The sequence below is a fragment of the Panthera tigris genome, chromosome B3, assembly GCF_018350195.1.
Source record: "Panthera tigris isolate Pti1 chromosome B3, P.tigris_Pti1_mat1.1, whole genome shotgun sequence".
Classification (NCBI taxonomy): Eukaryota; Metazoa; Chordata; class Mammalia; order Carnivora; family Felidae; genus Panthera; species Panthera tigris.
The window spans coordinates 99,204,315-99,225,210 of NC_056665.1; the positions used below are offsets into that span (position 1 = coordinate 99,204,315).

Consider the following 20,896-nt stretch of genomic DNA (forward strand, 5'->3'; position numbering starts at 1 on the left):
TTTATTTTTGAGACAGAGAGAGACAGAGCACGAACGGGGGAGGGTCAGAGAGAGAGGGAGACACAGAATCTGAAACAGGCTCCAGGCTCCGAGCAGTCAGCACAGAGCCCGACGCGGGGCTCGAACTCACATACCGCGAGATCGTGACCTGAGCCGAAGTCGGACGCTTAACCGACTGAGCCACCCAGGCGCCCCACAAAAATAACGTTTTTAAGGTTTCATATTGTTCTCATCCAAACCTCTTTAAGAGCTAAGAGCAAGGACCAAAATTAACCTGTATATTCCCACAGCCACTGGCCTAGTTCACTGTCCCAGGAACTCATGTGGATCATTCATTCATTCATTCATTCATTCATTCATCTGTTACTGAATACCCGTGATGGGCAGGCATGGTGTTGGCCAGTGGATGATCTAAAGGCCTCCTTACTGTTCTCACACCCTTGCTCTCTTTCCTCTTTCTGCCGCCTTTTCACACCAGCACGCGAGTTAGCCTACCCTCACTTCACAGATCAGGAAACAAGACTTGAGGGCTAAGAGATCTGCCTAAGGGCTGGTAGCTAGTACGTGATGGCAGGCCAGCCGGCTCCAGAGTCTATGCCCTGTGCCACTAGGCCACCCTAACTACTCCTTAGCGTGCCATTCAGGGCGGTTTGTAAGTGCCCTAAACTCTTTCCCCAGGTTTAGATCCACTGCATCTTCATCGGACTATGTAACATTCCCCATCTGTGTCATGTATTTTACTGCTTATGTATTTTTGCTCATGTTTCCCTGTGCCTGGAAACCTTCCTAACATTCCAACACTATCCTTCTGAGGCATTTTGTGATTCCCTGTAGATTTATTTCTGTTCTCCGACCATCCACAACACCTTTGTGGGTATTTCTCGTTAGCATTCACCTCATCTTGCTTAGTTAGCTGTTTATGTGTTTGTAAACTCCATTATTAATCCACTCGCACATTAATTCAGCCAAGTGCCTACTATATGCCTACAAAGCACTAGACATTATGCTTGGTGCTGAAGAAACAAAGGAAGGGAGACTTTCTGCCCAGGACATTCTCACTATTTCGGAGAAGGAATGGCCATGACTGGAATTCAGGAGAGTTGGCGGAGAAGATAGTAGAGGCCAGAGGAGGGTGTGTGAGACCTTAGGGTTGGGCTGGGGAGGCGTCACAGAGGCAGCCTGTGAATGCTAATAAACACAGGAGGAGCCAAAGCAGACCAGAGTGAGAGACTGAATTAGCCACAAACCCAACACCCACGTCCTTATAGAATCACTCCTTAAAGTTCATTTCACTCTTGTATTTTCAGCCACTTTTTGCCTTTACCTACATAAGGCTATCTCCACCCAACCCCAAATGGTCTGTTAATGGTACTTCCTTATCTTAAAAAGACGTTATATTTAGGACTCTAAGAAGGCTTCTCTCACTAAATCCCCCTCCTTTTACAATTTGGTAGGGGACTGGGAAGTATTTATAAATAACACTACTTCCTAAATAATGTGACTCTTATTTACTGGTAAGGAGTATTATTTCTCCATTTTGCTAGACAGATAAAAGCAGGCAGAGAGAAGAACATCACATCTTACTAAATAAAAGAGGAAACAAGAGGAAAGTGTCCTGCATTTCGTTCTGTCCATGGCCCTTCCCCATATGGTGCTCAGACTCTTCTAGTGTTTACTCTGCCTTTCACAAGCTTAATTTCAAAGTACAGTTTTGAGGTTTTGCTTATAGGACAAAGCAATTCAGGTGTTAAAACGCTTTTAAAGAAAAAAAGAAGGCACACAACCTTTCTTTTTGTTCTCTAACGGAAAAACTTACCTTGCTTTGCTTCCTTTTTTTAAAAGATTTTATTTTCTTTTTAAGTTTATTTATTTTGAGAGAGAGAGAGAGAGAGAGTGTGAATGGGGTAGGGGCAGAGAGAGAGAATCCCAAGCAGGCTCCACACTGTCAGTGCAGAGCCTGATGCAGGGTTTGAACTCGTGAACTGCTAGATCATGACCTGAACCGAAATCAGCGCTGGACGCTTAACCTACTGAGCCACCCAGGCACGCCTTCATTTATTTATTTATTTATTTATTTATTTATTTATTTATTTTTAATGTTTATTTATTTTTGAGAGAGACAGAGACAGAATGCGAGTGGGTTGGGGCAGAGAGAGAGGGAGGCACAGAATCTGAAGCAGGCTCCAGGTTCCGAGCTGTCAGCACAAAGCCTGACGTGGGGCTCGAACTCACAGACCGCGAGATCATGACCTCAGCTGAGGTCAGACACTCAACTGACTGAGCCACCCAGGTGCCCCCCCAGGCACCCCTTTAAAGATTTTATTTTTAAGTAATCTCTACGCCCAAATGGGGCCCTGGGATCGAGAGTCACATTCTCTACCAACCGAGCCTGCGAGGCACCCCTGCTTGCTTTCTTGCTTTCTTTAAGCACACACACTTAAAGATGGCAGAGGTGGAGCGGGGATGGGGGGGTGGGGGTGGGGAGGCACTAGTGTACTTGTTATTTTTGTAGTTGTGGATTGTTTCATTAGCAAACTCGACTGTTCCGAAAACAAAAGGCAGAGGACGCTTTCTAGAACGTCTCAAAGCTAGGAAACCATAACTTCTGCTGAATGTCAACAAAGCCTACTCTGCATCATATCTCTACATAATACATACTACATCATCAATTAATGTTGATTCCGTAACTTCAGAGTACCCCATTTGTCAGAATCAACAAAGTTCGGCTAGGGAAAGAAAAGTACTCGAGGAAGGAGAAAGGACCTGTTGTAATTATCTAAGCTTTCAAAGCTCCTGGCATTGATTACCTATGGCAAATGTGAGGAAGGAAGCATCCTGGTTCTGAGTTTAGAGAAATTTTGTAAGATAAGGAGGAGGGGGGTCCTAGAGACTGCGAGGGAACTGAAGGGAATGGGGGAAGAAGGGAGGGAGAAAGTAAACAGAGCTGTGAAGGGGAGTGTCTGGCTTTTACTGCAGGGCCTGGGAATTTAGCACTTTATTTTATTCATTCTTTCAGTCAATCAGTCAATAAATTCATTCCAATGAAAATTTATTCAGTGCCTTTTATATGCCATCCCTGAGCCAAGTGCTTACTAGACAGGTGATAAGCCTTTATTTAATCCACTTGTCTCCACTGAAACAGGCCAATAGGAGGGTTTTAGATAGAATTTATGATCCCAAAGTACAGGCCAAAAGAGGTTGGCTGTTCAAAAACCACCCACACACCAAATGATCTCTTTTGAAGTTCTCTGTCTCGGCCCCACAAAATTCTACATCTAATTGCTAAAGACCACACTGCATGAAGTCCTGAAGGGGTCCTCCTCCCAAAGTACCCCTCAACTGGCTTCCAGACCGGAAGGGCCTTCACATTTCTGGAGACTAGCGCCTTTGCAAGAACCCCACATGCTCTGTCTCTGAAGACAAACCCTCAGATGGGCCGCCAAACCCCACAAAAGGGTCACTGGTTCCCAACTTCCTTAGGATCCCAGGGAGGAGAGAGTGACCTCTGTGGGAAGAGGGGCAGCACAGGAAGGATCAGGGCCAGTGGCTGCCTTGTTTCAAGGTTTCTCCCATCTTGTTATCAGAAAGAGAGACAAGCCAGAGTCATCAGTAGAAACCAGGCAGGGTCTGACTCTCCCCTGCAGGTATGGGACATCACCAATCAGTGTTGACGCTCAGCAGAGCCATGCTGGCAGATATAAAACATGCCCTTCTACAAACTTCTGAGTTTACAATTCATGCAATTGATTTCGGTCATCTGGCAAAAAATCAGAACAGCGCCAGCCAGCCTTGTCCCAAACAAGTTTGCCTATAGTGAATTACAAAAATTACAATGAAAGGGGCACCTGGGTGGCTCAGTCAGGGTTAAGCGTCTGACTCTTGGTTTGTGCTCAGGTCATGATCTTGTGGTTCATGGGTTTGAGCCCTGCATCGAGCTCTGTGCTAACAGTGCGGAGCCTGCTTAGGATTCTCTGTTTTTCTCTCTTTCTGACTCTCCCCTGCTCCCTCTTCTCTCTGTCTCTCTCTCAAAAATAAATAAATAAAAACTCGGGGTGTCTGGGTGGATCAGTTGGTTAAGTGTCCAACTTCGGCTCAGGTCACGATCTCATGGTTTGTGAGTTCAAGTCCTGCATCCGACTCTGTGCTGACAGCTCAGAGCCTGGAGCCTGTTTCGGATTCCGTGTCTCCCTCTCTCTCTGCCCCTCCCCTGTTCATGCTCTGTCTCTCTCTCAAAAATAAATAAACATTTAAAGTAAATAAATACATACATACATACAAACATACATACTTACCAAAAAACTTTAAAAAAAAATGAAAATTAAGAAGTAGGATAACTCCCTACAAGTGTCACAAAGTTCTCTTTCCTGTCTGTCTTCCTTAGGGTCACATGTTCTCTACAGTGGTGGCATCACTGACTTCTGGCCTCCAGTGTTTGGTGCAAGCACTAATCTCCACTCTTTAACAGATTTCTCCATCTCCCAGTACCCATACATTGCCGTCACACACAAGACTTCCCTTCATTCATTTTTATGCCCTAAATCCTACAGAGATAAATTCTCTAGTCTCTAACGTGACATCATTCCTGACTCTTAGCCTTTAGCAAAACTTCAGCATTTCATTAAGCAATTTCCATATATGTCTCTGTTGAGTACATCTTCACAACTATATCTTAGAGTCAGGTTAAACTCTTTCAGATAGAACCTCAGACTTCTCCTCTTCTGGACTTCAGCTCCAGAAGTCAGTGACCTACAACAAAGTCCTGCTTTTACCTCCCATTTTCTCTCTGGACCCACCCCTTCCATCAACGACAATCATCCTGTGACACAAGTCAACACACCTTGTCCCCACAGTAAGGCCTCTGAAGTGCAACCTTCCGCCCATCTTGTGCAATCCCTTCATCCATTTCTCCGGGCTCAGGAAAAGCCTCATTTGGAACAACTTCTCCTGCTGCCTTATTCTCAAGGTCCATTCTTTCCGTCTTTCCAGCCCAACTTAAATTCCAACAGAATATCCCCCCATGTCACACAGATCTGTGTGACCCAGTTCTCCATAACTCCCATCACTCAAACAACAACAAAACAATACCTCCCTCCCCCCAAAACCATAGCTAAAGTAAACACTAGTCCTCTTTACCTCCATCAACAAGTTCTTTGAAGGCCAATACCATGACTGCTTTGCCCTGTGAGGTACCTAAGACAGTTCAAGGAATCTCAGATTACCTGAACTGATAAACACTACTCATTTTTTTTCTTTTTTTTTTTTTTTTTTTTAGTTGCAATCACCCCTGGCCATTCCTGCAACATCAGGTACCATGTCCTGTCATACCCACCATGAATACCCATGGAAAGAAAGAGCAACAACTGAAATTGTTTTACATGGTAAAGATGCCATTCCTTTGATATCTTCAAGTTTCCGGCAACTCTGTGACATCAGGTTAGCATGTCAGGGTTCAAGAAAGCCACACAGAACTCACACAGTGCTTCAGGCAAGGCAGATTACTGCTTGCCAAAATCTATCTCCAAAGAACTATTAAAATAAGAGCTCAAATCACAGGGCTCTTTAAAGTATTCAGAAGAACCTTCAATGCGGGTAACTGAAAAAAACATCCTCTCTCCAAACAGAAGAACCCTTATCTCCTTTCGAAATGAAACAAATCCCAAAGCCAAATGAGCATATGGCGATGTCTGAGGAATGATTTTAACTAGAAAAGTAAAAGAGAGATGGAATCTACAAATCCTCTTGTACTTCCCACCCAAAAGAGACGAGACAAAAGTTGCAATTCAGAAAACCTAGTATTTAAAGAATCCTTATGCAAAGGGCTTCCATCACAGTGTCCTTACAAGATAGAAAAATTAAAAAAAACTAGAATCTGGTCCTATCAAGCCCACACAAAGGAACACAGATTGGCTGAGCAACCATACCCACTAGGTCTAAAGGGATATAAGGACTACTTAAAAATGTCACCCTACCTAAAAATGCCACATTAGTTAGGGGCACCTGGGTGGCTCAGTCAGTTAAGCGACCAATTCTTGATTTCGGATCAGGTCATGATCTCACGGTCATGGTGTCGGGCTCTGCACTGATCATGGAGCCTCCTTGGTATTTTCTGTTTCTCCCTCTCTCTCTGCTTCTCTCTCTCTCTCTTTGTTAAAATAAATAAATACAATTTAAAAAATATGTTTAAAAAATGCCACGTTAGCTAATTCTCACAACAATCCTGTAAGGTAGGCATTGCTCCCACATTTTACAGGTGAGAAAACTAAGAATGAGGCTGAATCATTACTTCCAAAGTCACTGGATAACCTTTCATAATCCACATCTTCTTTCAAGATGTTTTTATATTGTCATTGGCTTGACAACCACCTGAAAGTTGGGTGAGAGAGCAGTATTCCTATGCTACAGATGAAACTGAAAAAATAATGAACAAATTCACCTTGTCTGTATTGTAATTTTTGGTTTCAAATGAGCTCTGATAAAAATGGAATTGTAAAACTCTACTGTGATTTCACCGCCCCAGCACTTCTGTGTAACTGTTCATCTCCCTGATTCAGCCTCACTCAATTCAACATCATCTGTCTTTATTCTACTGAAAAGTAAGACAGATGCAGCTGAATTCTCTTTAGCGCATTGGAATACTAATTTAGAAGTAATAAGGCATCAATAGCATCCTTGGCAGCCAATTTCATTTCAAGTTCATTCTTCCTTTGAATGAAATATGATTCTAAGCATTCTTTTGGTACTAAGATCACACCAAGCTTTATTTATTGGAAGTCTGTGGAAAAAGCACAATTATTATTGTGTCCACCAACATCACTCGAGCCAAGGAAATGGGTCTTGCATGAAAAATCTGGGTTAAAAGCAGTAAAACAAAACAAAACAAACAAAACAAAACAAAACAAAACAAAACAACTGGGGCACCTGGCTGGATCAGTCAGTAGAGCATTCGACTCTTGATCTCAGGGTTGTGAGTTCAAACCCTCACTGGGTATAGAGATTACTTTAAAATAAAGGCAATTAAAAAAACTAAGAATCAAGAAATGTGTCCTCTAAGCCTGCCTTTGCCTAACGAGGAGAATTCTGGACAACTGTATTATCTTCTATTTGCCATTATCTGTGAAATGCAAACATAATTCTTATCTTGTAGGACTATTGTGGGAAGACAGTATGATAAAATAATTGTTTTAAGAATTAAGTAGATAGCTTGAATAAACAACATATATAGTAATTGTTTTAGTAATCTTTCCTTTGAGCCCTTACCCTCTCAATACAGACAAAAAGAACTTTAGAAAAAAAAAAAATCAATCCCCTGCTTAAAATCCTTCAAAACCCTTCCCACTGCCAAAGAACCAAGTTCAAACTCCCAGCAGAACATGATCTGTCCCCACCCCATGGCCTTTTCGTCCTCATGCCCAACAACCGTTCTTCTTCAGTAATAATGCACCACATGCAATGCCCAAAACACATTACACTTTACAGCACATGGGTGATATGTCACATGCTATTTCTTCTGAGACTGTTCCACTAAGCTCAACTCAGATTCAAAACTACTTCCTCATTAAAACCTTCCCAGATTGAGGGGCACCTGGATGGCTCAGTTGGTTAAGCGTCCGACTTCGGCTCAGGTCATGATCTCGTGGTTCACGAGTTCCAGCCCTGTGGGCTCTATGCTGACAGCTCAGAGCCTGGAGTCTGCTTCAGATTCTGTGTCTCCCTCTCTCTCTGCCCCTTTCCAGCTCATATTCTCTCTCTCTCTCTCTCTCTCTCTCTCTCTCTCTCAAAAATAAATAAAAAACATGTTAAAAAAATTAAAAAACAAAAACAAAAACCTTCCCAGATTGAGTCCCCTAATCAGGAAGGGTCAGCGTTAGTCTTCTTAAGTGAAGATGCTATTACACTTATCATATTATATTACACATAATCAATGTCCTCACTAAAACTATGAGGTCTTTGGGAGTAAAGAGTATTTCCTTTCATTGTGTCTATACCAGTTCTGAAATATAGTTAGTGTACAAAAAACAATTTGTTGGATGAATAAATCTTAACTACATTTAGATATAAATTACTTATACACACACATACATATCTGCCACATATAAGACATATGTTTACAAAAAGAGACTGGAAGAAAACACAAAGTATTAGCAGTGGTAACCTCTGGTTACTGAAATTGTAAATAATATTTTTCTTATTTTCTACGTTTTTTATTATAGGTGTGGTATATTTAATTGCAGGTAAGTGTTTTGAACTGATATACAAAAACGAATGGATGAGTGAATGAATGAGTGCAACATAATGATGGGGAGCCTTACCTTATTCATCTTTCTCCAACCCCCCACCTAGCCCAATGCCCTGCACTAAGAAAGTGCTCAATATATTTGTTTGAATTGAATGTATTCTGTTGAATTGAATAATTGAAATGTCAAACCCACATCTGTAAAAAAAAAAAAAAAAAATTACTCAATGAACAAAACTAAATGTTGCCTGACAAAAATTAAATGTCAAAAAAAAACCCACCACAAATTCAAACACTTTTTTCTAGATCTTTTCAGAATAGCCTTCTGGGCATATTTCTCTTACAGAACACAAAACAAGAATAGCCACCATCTTGAACTACTCAGGGAGTGTGGACAAGCTACTTGATCTTGATCTTTCAGGGAGGACATGTGCCATCATTCTACAGCTAAGAAACATAATGAGTTAAAATAGAAATAAATTATAAGAGTTTCAGCCCTTTGAGTACGCCATTTTAGATTCAGGTCTAATTTCACAGGAGCCCTTACCTATTCTAAGAATGAGGCAGTTCACCACTTGCCAAGCTACCCTGATCCCACCTGAGGTCCATTTGGAGTATTTAGATCTTGCTGCCAAGCCTAAAGACTGAGCGCTTGGGTTGTTTTAGTTGCTCAGGTAGACACTATAAAACAAATGGAGGGCAGTCCCCTGTAAACTAGGGGGCACGTAAACTAATATCTGCAGGGCAATTTGGCAAAAGCTATCAAGAACCTTATGGAAAGTGTATTCCCAGGGCGCCTGGGTAGCTCAGCCGGTTGAGCACTGGACTCTTAATTTCACTCAGGTCATGATCTCACGGTTCCTGGGATGGAGCCCTGTGAGGCACTCTGTGCTGACAGCACAGAGCCTGCTTAGGATTCTCTCTCTCATGCTCTCTGTCCCTACCTAACTTGTGCGTGCGTGCGTGCACACACGCGCGCACACACACACACACACACACACTCATACACACTCTCTCTCAAAGTAAATAAGCTTTCTTAAAAAATAAAAAAAAAAAACAGGGGCGCTTGTGGTTCTGTCGGTTAAAGGCCCAACTCTTGATTTCGGCTCAGGTCAGGATTTTACGATTCATGGTTTCAAGCCCCACCGTTGGGCTCTGTGCTGGCAGCATGGAGATTGCCTGGGATTCTCTCTTTCTCCCTCTCTTTCTGCCCCACCCCCCCACTCTCTCTCTGTTTCAAAAATAAATAAACTTTAAAATAAATAAATAAATAAATAAACAAACAAACAAATAAATAAATAAATAGAAAATAGAAAAAGTGTATTCTTTCTTGCCCGTCAATTCCACTTCCTAGACTATCCAGTAAGGATATGTGCAAAAAATTTAGCTAAAAAAAAAAAAAAAAAAAAAAAAAAAAAAGCGCTTCACCAAATTATTCATAATGATGAAAAACTGGAAATAATCTTAATGACCACTGAACACAGTGGTCAATTCACTGTGTGGAATATTATACAGATATTATAAATGATGTCAGAGAAATGTATTTTGTGACAATGAAATATATTGACAATACACTATGTAGTGGTAAAAATAGTTTACAAAACTGTGTGCAGTGTGAACCCATTATTGTTAATAGACAGTCACAGATAAATACAGATATTAATAGGGGAAAAAAAACTCCGGAAGATATAAATGAAAATGTTTAACAGTGATTATCTTTGAGTGCTAGTAAAATGAGAGGTTGTTCTTTAAATTGCCTGTATTTGCTGATGTTTCTCCTTCAATGAACATATAATTAGAAATAATTATTGTATACTTAGAGGTGATTCTAAAAATAAACAACCAAACAGTGAACCGCCTTGTGTTCGGAGGGCCTTCCGCATCTGCCCTGGGGCCCTCCGATCCCTTTGCTAGAATTCTGTAGCCACCTCTCAGATCCTCAGAGGATGCCTAAAGAAGCCTTCTCCACTTCCCAGTCACTTCAGCCCAAGTGCCACCACAAGATACGGCAGGTTCAGCATGAGAGCAGACTCAGAAGAAACTCCAAGCCAGTCCCTGAGTTCCAGCCCAGAGTTCAAACCCATCCCTCCATTGGCCCAGCGGCGCAGCACTCCTGGTCAGTTACCTCTTCCGAGGGCGGCGCCCGGCGTGTGGTCTCCTCGTAGGCGCCCACCTGCTTCCAGGTGACCAAGAAGGCGTGGGTGGGGGTGAAGTGCGCGGCGGTGCGCGGGAAGCCTGAGCGCACGTAGCGGGCAGCCAGGTCCAGCACAGCCCGGGACGTGTCCTCACGGTACAGGACCTGGCCCCTGCCCTGGCTCGTGTCGATGTCTGCCAGGAAGGGAGCAATGGCCGGGAAGTCTGTGGGGAAATCATCGTCCACGTACTGGGTTTCCCTAGGGAAGTCCTGAGTGGAGATGATACCGTTGGTGCCCACCTGTGAGAGGAGGGGGACAAAGGTGACGGTCGCGTACGCGGCAGGAGGCCCACGGGCAGCCACCAAAGGTCCAAATGTGTGCGCTCACCCTGCTCCACATGGAGGGAAGGAAACCGGCCCGGGCTTGAAGCTCCCCCTTCCCCACCGGCTGGGAGCCCGATTCCTGATTTAGGGCGACCAGCGCAACTTTAGCCGCTGTCCCACCAACCCCCTCTACCCCCACGGAGGGGTGCGATAGGTCCAGGATCCCTAAAGTATCTTCTCACTTTCCGCACCACGCTGGAGGAAACCTCTGGGTCCGAGGAGGGAACACACCAGCTCTGCACCCGCGCACAGCCTTCTCGAGGTCCTTACTGGAAACCCCACTGGCCGCCCCAGCATCCCCACCTCCTTTTCCGCCTGGGACGCTTCTGTGGCTGCGAATTTGTGGATCTGAATTCTCGCTCTTCCTCTCGAGGTAGAGAAAAGCAAGTCAGACAGCAGCATCGCTGCAAAGCCAGCTCCCACCCCAGGGGCGCTCGGGGACAGCAGGGCGTGCGGACTATTTCCTCCCCCTCGGAAGGCAGGGGTTCGGTGAGAGCCACACCACACGGACCCCTGGGAAGAAGCTGCGAGACATCTGCCGGTTCCCACACCAAGCGGGGGCTGAACTTACGTAGAGGTAGCTGAACTGAGCTTCGTAGAAGCGCAAGGGACTCGCCAGCTTCACCGCGGCTGAGCTTTCGTCGTCGCCCTCCTGCAGGAGCTGGTCCCCCCAAGACTGCCCGTAGGGGAAGAGCTCGTCCGGGTGCAGCGCCGCGGCCCGGGACAGCAGCAGCAGTAACAGCAGCGGCAGCAGCGGCGGCGGCGGCAACGCCCGGTCCCCCCGCATGCTGGCTCGGCTCCTGGGCTGCCCCGCCGCAGAGCGCGTCCCGGCCCGGCCCGCCAGCCCGCTAGTTGCGCCGCGCCAGCCTCCAACCTGGATCCCCGCGGGCGCCCGGGCGGGCGGAGACTCCGGGCCCTCGCAGCGCGCAGACTGGCTGCGGCCCTCGGCCGGGGACCAATCGCCGGCTCGGGGAAAGTTCGACAGCGGCTGCCACATCTGGTTCTCGTTAAAAGTTTTCTAAGGCAGCGGTCGCGGGAGCAGCGGGGCTGGCGAGGTAGAAGCCTCCGGCCAGGGCTGCCGGGAGTGCTGCTCCGCTCCGCTCCGCCTCCGCAACCCGAGAGCGGCCGGGCTCGCTCCCGCCCTCCTGCAGGGGCTGCTCTGCGGGGCCTACGAGCCCCTCCCCCAAGACCAAATGGCCCTCCAAGTCCGAGGGCAGCGGCGCCGCAGGAGAGGACTTCAGCGCCAAGGGGGAACCCCGCGGTGGCGTGTGCAGCTGCAGGCTGGCAGGGCGACGGGGTGGTGGTGGGGTCCCGGGCGCCCCTCGTTCTCGAGGCATAGTCGCAGTCACAGCTCCGTGGCTCCACCCGGAGATGCCCTGCGGAGAAGCGTGCCTTTGTATGGAGATGAACGGGGGCGGGGGGCGGTGTAATTCCTAAATTCCGACCACCCCCCCCACCCCCCCCCCCGTCCAAAGGCCACCGACGGGGAAGACTGGGCTGCCCGGCCGAAATACCCACTCGTCAGGGTCAAGAGGCGCCGTTTAAAAAGAGTGGGAGAGAGAGCGCGCTGTTTACCTTCCCCGGGGAAAACGGCACCTGGGAAGGCCATGAAACACTACTGTGTGTGATCGGCTCCATTTGGGGCATGGAATGAAGCATCCTCTTTGGGCACCTAGCGGAAATGGGCGAGGCGCCAGGGTGGGGGTACGCTGGGTCTCTCACCCCGTGAGCAGGGAGGTGGTAACCTGAGCCGGTCCCTGGGACTGGAAACCGCACAGCCTCGAAACCAGCTGCTAGGTGTGGGGGAACCCCATCCACCACAAATATCCCCTCTGTGACGAATCAGGAGCCAGCGAGATTTTACCACTTTTATTATCAGGAGCTTGAAATTTCCCCGATACTCTGTTTTCTCTCTTTGCCCGCCCCCCCCTCCCCGCACCATGGGGTCGTTGGAAACAAAGGTATTTAAAAAGTAGGAAAAAAAGCAAACCCTTGGAAACGCCTTAAGTAAGGGATGTTCAAAAGACACATTTCTTTTTGTGGGTGTTTATTCCAGTTATACAAATCCTTCTGGGCCCACAGGGCCAAGCCCTGAAAACTCTGAAGAGATCAGACTGTGAGACTCACAGAATCAACACAAAATGGAAAACTGGCCCAAAGCAGTTGGCTTCCTCCCACTGTGAAGAGTTGTATATTTGTTGTGACTAAAATGTACTTGTGCTTGCACATTTACATTCTCATTTCTTTGAGACATGGGTATTTTCATTGGACAGAGGAGGAAATAAAGGCTCAAAGACATGAGGTGATTTGATTTAGCCAAGATCGCCAAAAGTTACTCTTTGATAGAAAATCCTTCACTAGCTTTCTCTAGGTTTTCCAGATCTCTCAATTCAGCATAATAAAAATAACATTTGTTCGGTGGTAATATAAGCTACAGGTTAATAGGTAATAAGCTATAAGCTACTAGCTATAGGCCCTCCCTAAATCCCCCCAAAATCCCCATTTCATGGTATTCATTCTCTTGTATAATCCCATCCCTCCCCCCCTCCAACCTCCCAGAGTATGGGCTGGGTGACTTTTCACCTACAGAATGTGGTAATAGTGGCAAGAAGTCACTTCAGTAACTGTCTCGTCTCTCACTGACTGATGAAGCAAGCTGTTAAGCTGGGGAGGCCCACATGGCAAGGAACTGAGGGCAGCCTCTGGCCAATAGCCAGCCAGGCACTGAATTCTGCCAACAATCACCATGTAAGTGAACTTGGAAATGGATCCTTCTCCAGTCATGTCTGAGATGACACCTCATCTCTGGCTGACACTTTGCGGCCTTGTGGGAGACCCTGACGCAGAGGACCCTACTCAGCAGGGCCCAGGTTCTGGACACACAGAAACTGTGAGAATTTAATAAACGTGTGTTGTTTTATGCTGTTACGGTTTGGGATAATGTCTTATGCTGCACTAGAGAAGTGATACAGCTAGAAACTGTGTTAAGGAAACAAAGACTTAGAGGAGTTTAAAAAACTCAGTTACGAGGCTGGGAAGTACCAGAGCTGGGATCTGAACGCAGTTCTGCCTGATTTCTAAACCTCTGCCGAGGCACTAAGTCGTACTGCCACAAGGCCCTTTCTTTGTGAGGCAGTTGTAGCCTACCTCTCTAACTTCGGCTCTGGCCACACAGCTGCCATTTCAGCTGAGACTTTAGTCCTAACAGCCTCCTATTTTATGGTTTGGAACATCTTCACATGCTCGTCCCTCTACCCAGAATGCTCTTCCCAATCAGTCTCCTCTACCCGTCACTCATCCTTCAACGCTAGAATAAAAAATCCTTCTCTTTCAGGAAGCTTTCCTGAAAACCACAGTCTGATTTAGAATCTCCATGTGCCCTGTGCCCGTCATTATCATGCTGTCAATCACACCATATCTCCCACAATTCCCGAATGCCTCATGTCCCCCTCACCACCACCACCACACCTTGAGAGCAGGGACTGCTATTCAGGGCTTGCCACAACGCTTGCCCGGCTCCTTGGCATAAGCTTAGAAAAATGTTTGTTGAATGAGTGAAAGCAAGCAAGCCAACGTGGGGCTAGGATCCATGTGGGCTGACTCAAATGAAACATTCTTTCCCCTACACCACCTTTCCTGCTCATCTGACCTGAGTTTCGTAATCTGCTTTACCAGACAGCAGCCCAGCCCACCTTTCGCTGTTTTCCAGTTTTTGTCATTGTTTTATTCATCCATCCATCCAACAATTTCCTGTAAGTTTACCATGACAAACACAACTCTGCAAGACATAATGGAATACAAGGTGTGACCGCTGACCTTAGGGTGCTCTTGATCTGGTCTGGAGAACAAAGTATAACTATGAAAAAGCAGCAACACCGCTGTGTGGCAGGGATTTAGCAGCAAAGCAGGCAAAAAGAGCCGTTGCACCAGGAGGGTGTCACTAGTTTTGAATCTGATGCTGAGTCCAACGGATTCTACCCAATAGGAAAAGATGCTGGCCTGGGCAGTCCCGGCTTCCTGTCTGCTTAGAGTGGGCGCATTCTTCTTGAAATATGAGGCTATAGACAGTTGTGCTGGACAGACATTCCTTTGAGCTCTTATTCTAATATAATTTTTTAGAAGACTATGGTACCCAAAGAGTGGTTTCTCCTTTAAAATGTCACTCTGTGAGTCGGGAAAAAGAAAAAAATCTGTCATAGTGATTTCACTGGTCAGAGTAAATACTGAAGAAATATTTCTCTTGTATCCAGTTCCAGAGTAGAATTTCCATGACCTGCCAGACCAGCTAAAGAGGCAGAGGCCCCTTCTGGGTTGGCGGTTACAGAGGACTTCTTCTGTAGACGTTTTAGTCCTCTTGGATCCCATCTTCACAGTAGCTGGGAGCATGGCTCGAGAGGTGAGATTATTTAAACGTAGGACTTTTGCAGGAACGGTACCAGACGCCTTGCCAATAGACCTCAGCAAGAGTCTCCACAGTTATATTTGTGTGCGTGTGGTTATATGTCTGTTATAAATACCAAGACTTCAAGAATGATGATACTTCCTGTTATTTTAATCAAGAGAATGGAAACACATTTGCTCCACAGTGTGGCAAATAGATGTCGGGATTCAAGAGAAAGTTCTATGTATAGCACTGACTGGTATGTGTATGTGTTTGTGTTGGAGGTGGGCTTGGCAGAAAATGTCCTGGTGCTGGGTTGCACACACTGATTCTTTGCATAACTTTACTGTCCATTAAATTCCAGGGTGAGTATATTAGCATGTGGAAAAAAACAGGGCTGTGCAAATTAGCACGTCTCCACAGGCTTAGGCTTAATTGAAATTGTTAGGCCTAGGAAAAACCATGTGCTACTTAGAGATTCTGAGTACCGCTTGAGATATATTTGGTGGGATCCCTACATTCTAATGACCTCCAACTTTCACTTGAGGTTTTCATTTATATCCCTCCCTAGGTGGGATGACACATCCAAGCCACTTCTTTTTTTTTTTTAATTTTTTTAATGTTTATTCATTTTTGAAAGACAGAGCACAAGCAGGGGTGGGGCGGAGAGAGAGGGGTACACAGAATCTGAAGCAGGCTCCAGGCTCTGAGCTGGCAGCACAGCTCAGCGCTCAAGCGGGGCTGGAACTCACGAATGGCGAGATCATGACCTGAGCTGAAGTCGGATGCTCAACCGACTGAGCCCCCCAGGCGCCCTTTTCCAAGCCACTTCTTGAACTAGATCCACTACTCTGAATTTCTGAGTTTTCAGTTTTTGTTAAGGGCAGCAATAGCCAGTCCTTCTTTATTACCATTGTCCTATTTCCCGTCCTCATCATCTCACCCCTTATTCCCACCCCTTATTCCCAACCTTCTCTCTTGCATGAATCCACCCTAGATGGAAGATGAGTGCTGTCTCAGCTCCTCTTGCAGTGACAGTCACCATCTGGTACAGTCCTGACCAAACTGCTAGCTGTGTGCCGAAAATCTGGTGATTCCAGGAGGGCTTCTACTTGGTGATTAAAGGGAACGGTTGCATCCTTCTCCATATTTGTTGCCTTAAACATGGATGTGTTGGTTTGAGCTTGGGCAGCCCTCTTCTGACCACAAAGGGACAACTATGAAGACAAAAACATGGTGCAGCAAAAAGACAGAGAGGAGAAGATTGTCTAAGTGAGTATCTGCCTACCTCCAGACTTTTTGTTATGTAAGAAAACAAACGCTCATTGGCTTAAGCCACTGTTACATGCAGCAGTACCTATCCTGATACTTTGCTAACTCCTTTCTCTACATCTATCTAAAACACAAATCTCCGGCGCCTGGGTGGTTTGGTCGTTAAGCATCTGACTTCAGCTCAGGTCATGGTCTCAAGGTTCATGAGTTCAAGTCCTACATCGGGTGAAGCACGAGCCCCACTGCACTTCGGGCGAGCCCACTTCTCTGTCTCTCTCTCTCTTTGCCCCTCCTGGAATTCTCTCTCTCTCTCTCTCTCTGCCCCACACTCACTTGCACCCCCTCTCTCTCAAAACAAAACAAAACAAAACAAAACAAAACAAAATAATAATAAATAAATAAACCCACAAATCTGACCATCACACGTTCCTGTCTAGGACCCTTTGGTGGATTCTCCCTCACTTTTAGGCTGAATCCAGCTGGAAAGGCTCAGTGGCTTGGCCTCTATCTGTCATCTCTTGCCTTTTCCTCCCTTCACCTTTAGCAATATTGAACCATTGGTAGTTCCCCATCCTCACAGATAGCCTGACGGCAGTGTGCCTCTGTTTGTGCTATTCCTTGCTTGGAACACCCTTCCTATCTCCTGATGATCTCTCATTCCCTCCGGGATTTAGTTCAGACATCACGTCGGCAGCCTCGCAGAGTTCTGGCAGAGAACCACCCTGACTGGTTGTAACACCTGGGCACACCCGTGTCTCAAGTCCTCACCAAAAATACTGAAATGGTCTCTTTGTATCTGTCCTTTCAACTGGTTAAAAGGGCCTCAGGGATGGTTTTCATTTAATGGCTCTTTCGTCTTCTTTTTTTCTTATGCACTCTTAAGGACTCAGTACATCTATTTCAGATCATTTTTACCACAAGCCTGAGCACAGAAAAAGAGATAGGACTTGACAGTCCCACATGACCATTAGAATGTGAACCATCCTTCCCTGAAGGCAGGACCAATCTTCCTCACTCTAAACATCATGGGTCTAGCATAATACCTGGTACATCCTTCCTGGCTGTTTTGTAAACCATTGTTGATTTGTTTTTTTGTTTTTTAAGTTCTTTTTTTTTAATGTTTATTTAATTTTGTTTTTGAGAGAGAGAGAGAGAGAGAAAGAGAGAGAGAGAGAGAGCTGTCAGCACAGAGCCTGACGTGGGGCTCGAACTCACAGACTGTGAGATCATGACCTGAGCCAAAGTCAGACGTTTAACCAACTGAGCCACCCAGAGGCCCCAACCATTGTTGACTTGAATTGGGAAAAAGTATTGTAAAGAAATCTTCCCCCAAAAGTAAAGAAATAAAAAGAAATCAGGGCGCCTGGGTGGCTCAGCCAGTTGAGCATCCGACTTCGGCTCAGGTCATGATCTCAAGGTTCGTGAGTTGGAGCCCCGGGTCCGGCTCTGCGCTGACAGCTCAGAGCCAGGAGCTGCTTCAGATTCTGTGTCTCCCTCTCTCTCTCTTTGCCCCTCTCCCACTCATGCTCTGTCTCTGTCTCTCTCTCTCTCTTGAAAATAAATAAACTTTACAAAAATTTTTAAAAAAAGATATCTTCCATAACTCCCATACTTTTCCATGAATAATCTACTCCCAGATTCTTCACATATTAGTTACAATCAGGGTTGTTGTGGAATAAAAGGAATTAAAAGGTGTGGCCATTTATATTGGTAGCCAAGATACCTTCATTACTAATTATATTTGAAGGTTTTATGGATAATGGCATTATTTTCCTGTAGACAGAATGGTACAAAAAGGCCAACATTGTTCTCTCTCCTCTTGTAACTTCACTGCAGTCAGAGGCCAAACCTCACAAGTTAGCTCTTAACACCAGTATCCATTCTTCATGAAGACTTCTCTCCCCAACCAGACTACAAGTTCCTCAAAGGTTCTACTTTTCACTTCCTTGAATACTCCCACACTATCTGACACAATGTTGAGTAAATACGGGCAGGTCAACTTCTAATGAGTTGAGCGACTGCCCAAGAGTGACCTCAGTGTGTGCTGTCTCCATTGCATTGTGGCTGTGGTTGTGTTTCCAAAGGCTGTTGTCCTTGGCTTCATCTGTGCTTCTTTCCTAGACATCCTGTGCGTCTTACCAAATTGAGTCACCTCGTTTCTGTTGCATGTGGCCTGCTGGCCATTGTCCCTTTCTCTAGAACTTAGTGCATAAGTCAGAACAATGCTAATAACGCCAAAAATAAGAATAGCAAGCCTTAATTGAACCTTTATAATGTACCAGCTTCTAGTTAAGGACTGTATATACATTATTTCATTAATCCATTCAACACACCCAGTTTGCAGACAAAGAAAGGAGCTGAGAGGGATTAAGCAACTTGATAAAAAATTCAGCCAACAAGAATTGAAGCCAGAATTCAAACTCAGGTGGTCTGACTCCAGGACCCAAACTTTTAACCTCCTAAGACTGTGGATCTGATTCTCTGGTAGACCAGTCACTTTGCTCAGTAACCTGGTCACAGACAGTACCTTTAATTCTGTAAGACTGATAAAGGTAATTAGTTCTATCTAATATTCCCTATAATTTATAAAGTTGGAATTGTGTTATCTTTATTGAAAACCATCTCATGCATGATTAAGGAATTATAAATACCAAACTATATAGAGAAATATGACCCAATACCCTAAAGGCATTTGCAATCTAGATTTGGAGGTAATAACAGCTCTAATTTATTGAACATTTCTTATGCAATAGACAGTATAATATATTATTTGCAATCCTTAAAACAACCCTCTAAGATAAGGAAAATGAGATTCTGAGAATTTAATTGACTTGCTCAGGCTATAACAACTAGCAGTAGTTGAGCTAGGATCTGATGGCCCCAACAGTCACATCAAATGTAAATGTGGCTGTGTTTCTTGCATCTGGTGATAGGAACTTGGTACATAAGTCATCCAGAATGACCATGAGCACAAAAATGAGCCAGAAATCTTCCAAGCATAAACATCAGAAATAACAAAAACAACAAATAAATGAAGAAAAGACAGAAATGTGAAGGCTACAAAATCTTCACGATACTTGATTCCATTAATATATTGATAGATACGTCAAGCAGAGGAATGTCCATATCAGATGCTACTCATGTTGATACTGTAATAGCACTACCAAGTTTGGCATGAGTAAGAATAAGCTCTCAAATTCTAAGTGATATACAGTGGGCTATGTCCCATGGCTGCCCTCCTTTTTATTGTTTTGTTTTTACCATGGACATGCAACCTGATAAAGATACTCCATGAATTGGCTAGGGTGCATTTCTACTGCCAACGTAAAGTATATCAAAATGAAAGGCACTAACTTAACATGCAGTCATAGTAAATAAGTACCTTTATTTGGACCTTACTTTTTAGCCAGCTTATGTTGGCAAGGCCTGCTGGGATATGGTTTTAGTCCAAATCCCATGTTTTAAAGCTATGGTTCTTAACAATAGCTGCATGTGAGAATTACCTTGGGAATTTTTTTCCCTCTCAAAGACTAATTAAAACAGAACCCCTGGGGTCAGACTCAGGTATCAGTATGTTTTAAGGTTCTCAAGGTGATTCAAAGTACAGCCAAGGTTGAAAACCACTGTTCTACAGACACCTTATAAATAGCTCGTGCTGGCCACTTTGACCTAAGGAAAATCTATTTATAAGTCACTGAGTGTTTGAACCTACTCTTAACATTTTTTCAAGATAAAATGGTCTCTTCCGTAGCTATGGTACATAGCTAAGTAGGGTTTAAACAAATCCTTTAGGAGTATGAACAGATTCAAAATAATTTTTTTACAAAGGGGTTGGGGGGAGAAACAATGATCTTACCATCTCTGTGGCCCGCTTCTGAGAGGAAGCAGAATGATCTCTGGCCTGGGGAAGAATAAAAAAGTAGGACTTCTAAATTTTCTTAGTAGCATGTCTACTTTGTTGGTACATATCTGTAGCCTACAGAGCTTTCTTTGATGAACCACACTGAATACTGCTGTGTTATGTACCAGGCAGAGAGGTTGGTGAGGAATTAACCAAAATTCAGCCCGTGGCAGTAATTTCCAAGAGACATCTGATATTTGAAACACAGCGTACAGGAATATGTCCATCCCTATATTCCATCCCTGTAGTAAGTAATATTATTATGAATAAATGCACTTGGATTATTTTGTCTTGCTGCCTCCAAAAAATCCCTCGACTGGATTAAGATTTACTTGTATGCTCTCAACTTTTATAGAAGGTCTTTATGGGAAAAGTGAACTTGACATTTAGTCTTTTTTTATGAAACCATATTTATAGATATTATCTATGTTAATGAACTTTCTCATATAAGGTATATAAAAAAAATGTCTCCTAAAATTTGGGACCAGGAATGAGTGTCTCCAGTCCATTCTGGATGTCTCTTGAATTAGACACGGAGAAACTGTACCACTCTGCATAGATCAGCTGGTGCCAGTCACAAAACCCAAGAGT

The 20,896-nt window shown here is 44.7% G+C and overlaps 2 protein-coding genes across 3 annotated transcripts in view; both read right to left on the minus strand.

Annotated features, from left to right (window-relative positions):
* NID2 (nidogen 2) overlaps positions 1 to 11,819 on the minus strand; it is a 68,590-nt gene extending 56,771 nt beyond the window's left edge. For both annotated transcript variants that reach the window (XR_006218851.1, XM_007097607.2), the window contains exons 1-2: positions 11,323 to 11,819; positions 10,359 to 10,667 (exon numbers count right to left, since the gene is read on the minus strand). Coding sequence is in view for 1 of the 2 variants with exons in the window: in XM_007097607.2 (XP_007097669.2) it covers positions 10,359 to 10,667; positions 11,323 to 11,748 (735 nt within the window). In the remaining variant the exon portion in view is untranslated. The remainder of the gene's footprint in view (positions 1 to 10,358; positions 10,668 to 11,322) is intronic.
* On the minus strand, positions 11,759 to 20,271 carry LOC122239511 (nascent polypeptide-associated complex subunit alpha, muscle-specific form-like). Its single transcript, XM_042989243.1, has 2 exons — positions 20,261 to 20,271; positions 11,759 to 12,127 (listed from the first exon to the last, which is right to left on the minus strand). The coding sequence occupies exons 1-2, from the start codon at positions 20,261 to 20,263 to the stop codon at positions 11,759 to 11,761; spliced, it is 372 nt and encodes a 123-aa protein (XP_042845177.1). The 5' UTR covers positions 20,264 to 20,271.
* Between the last annotated feature and the right edge of the window lie 625 nt (positions 20,272 to 20,896).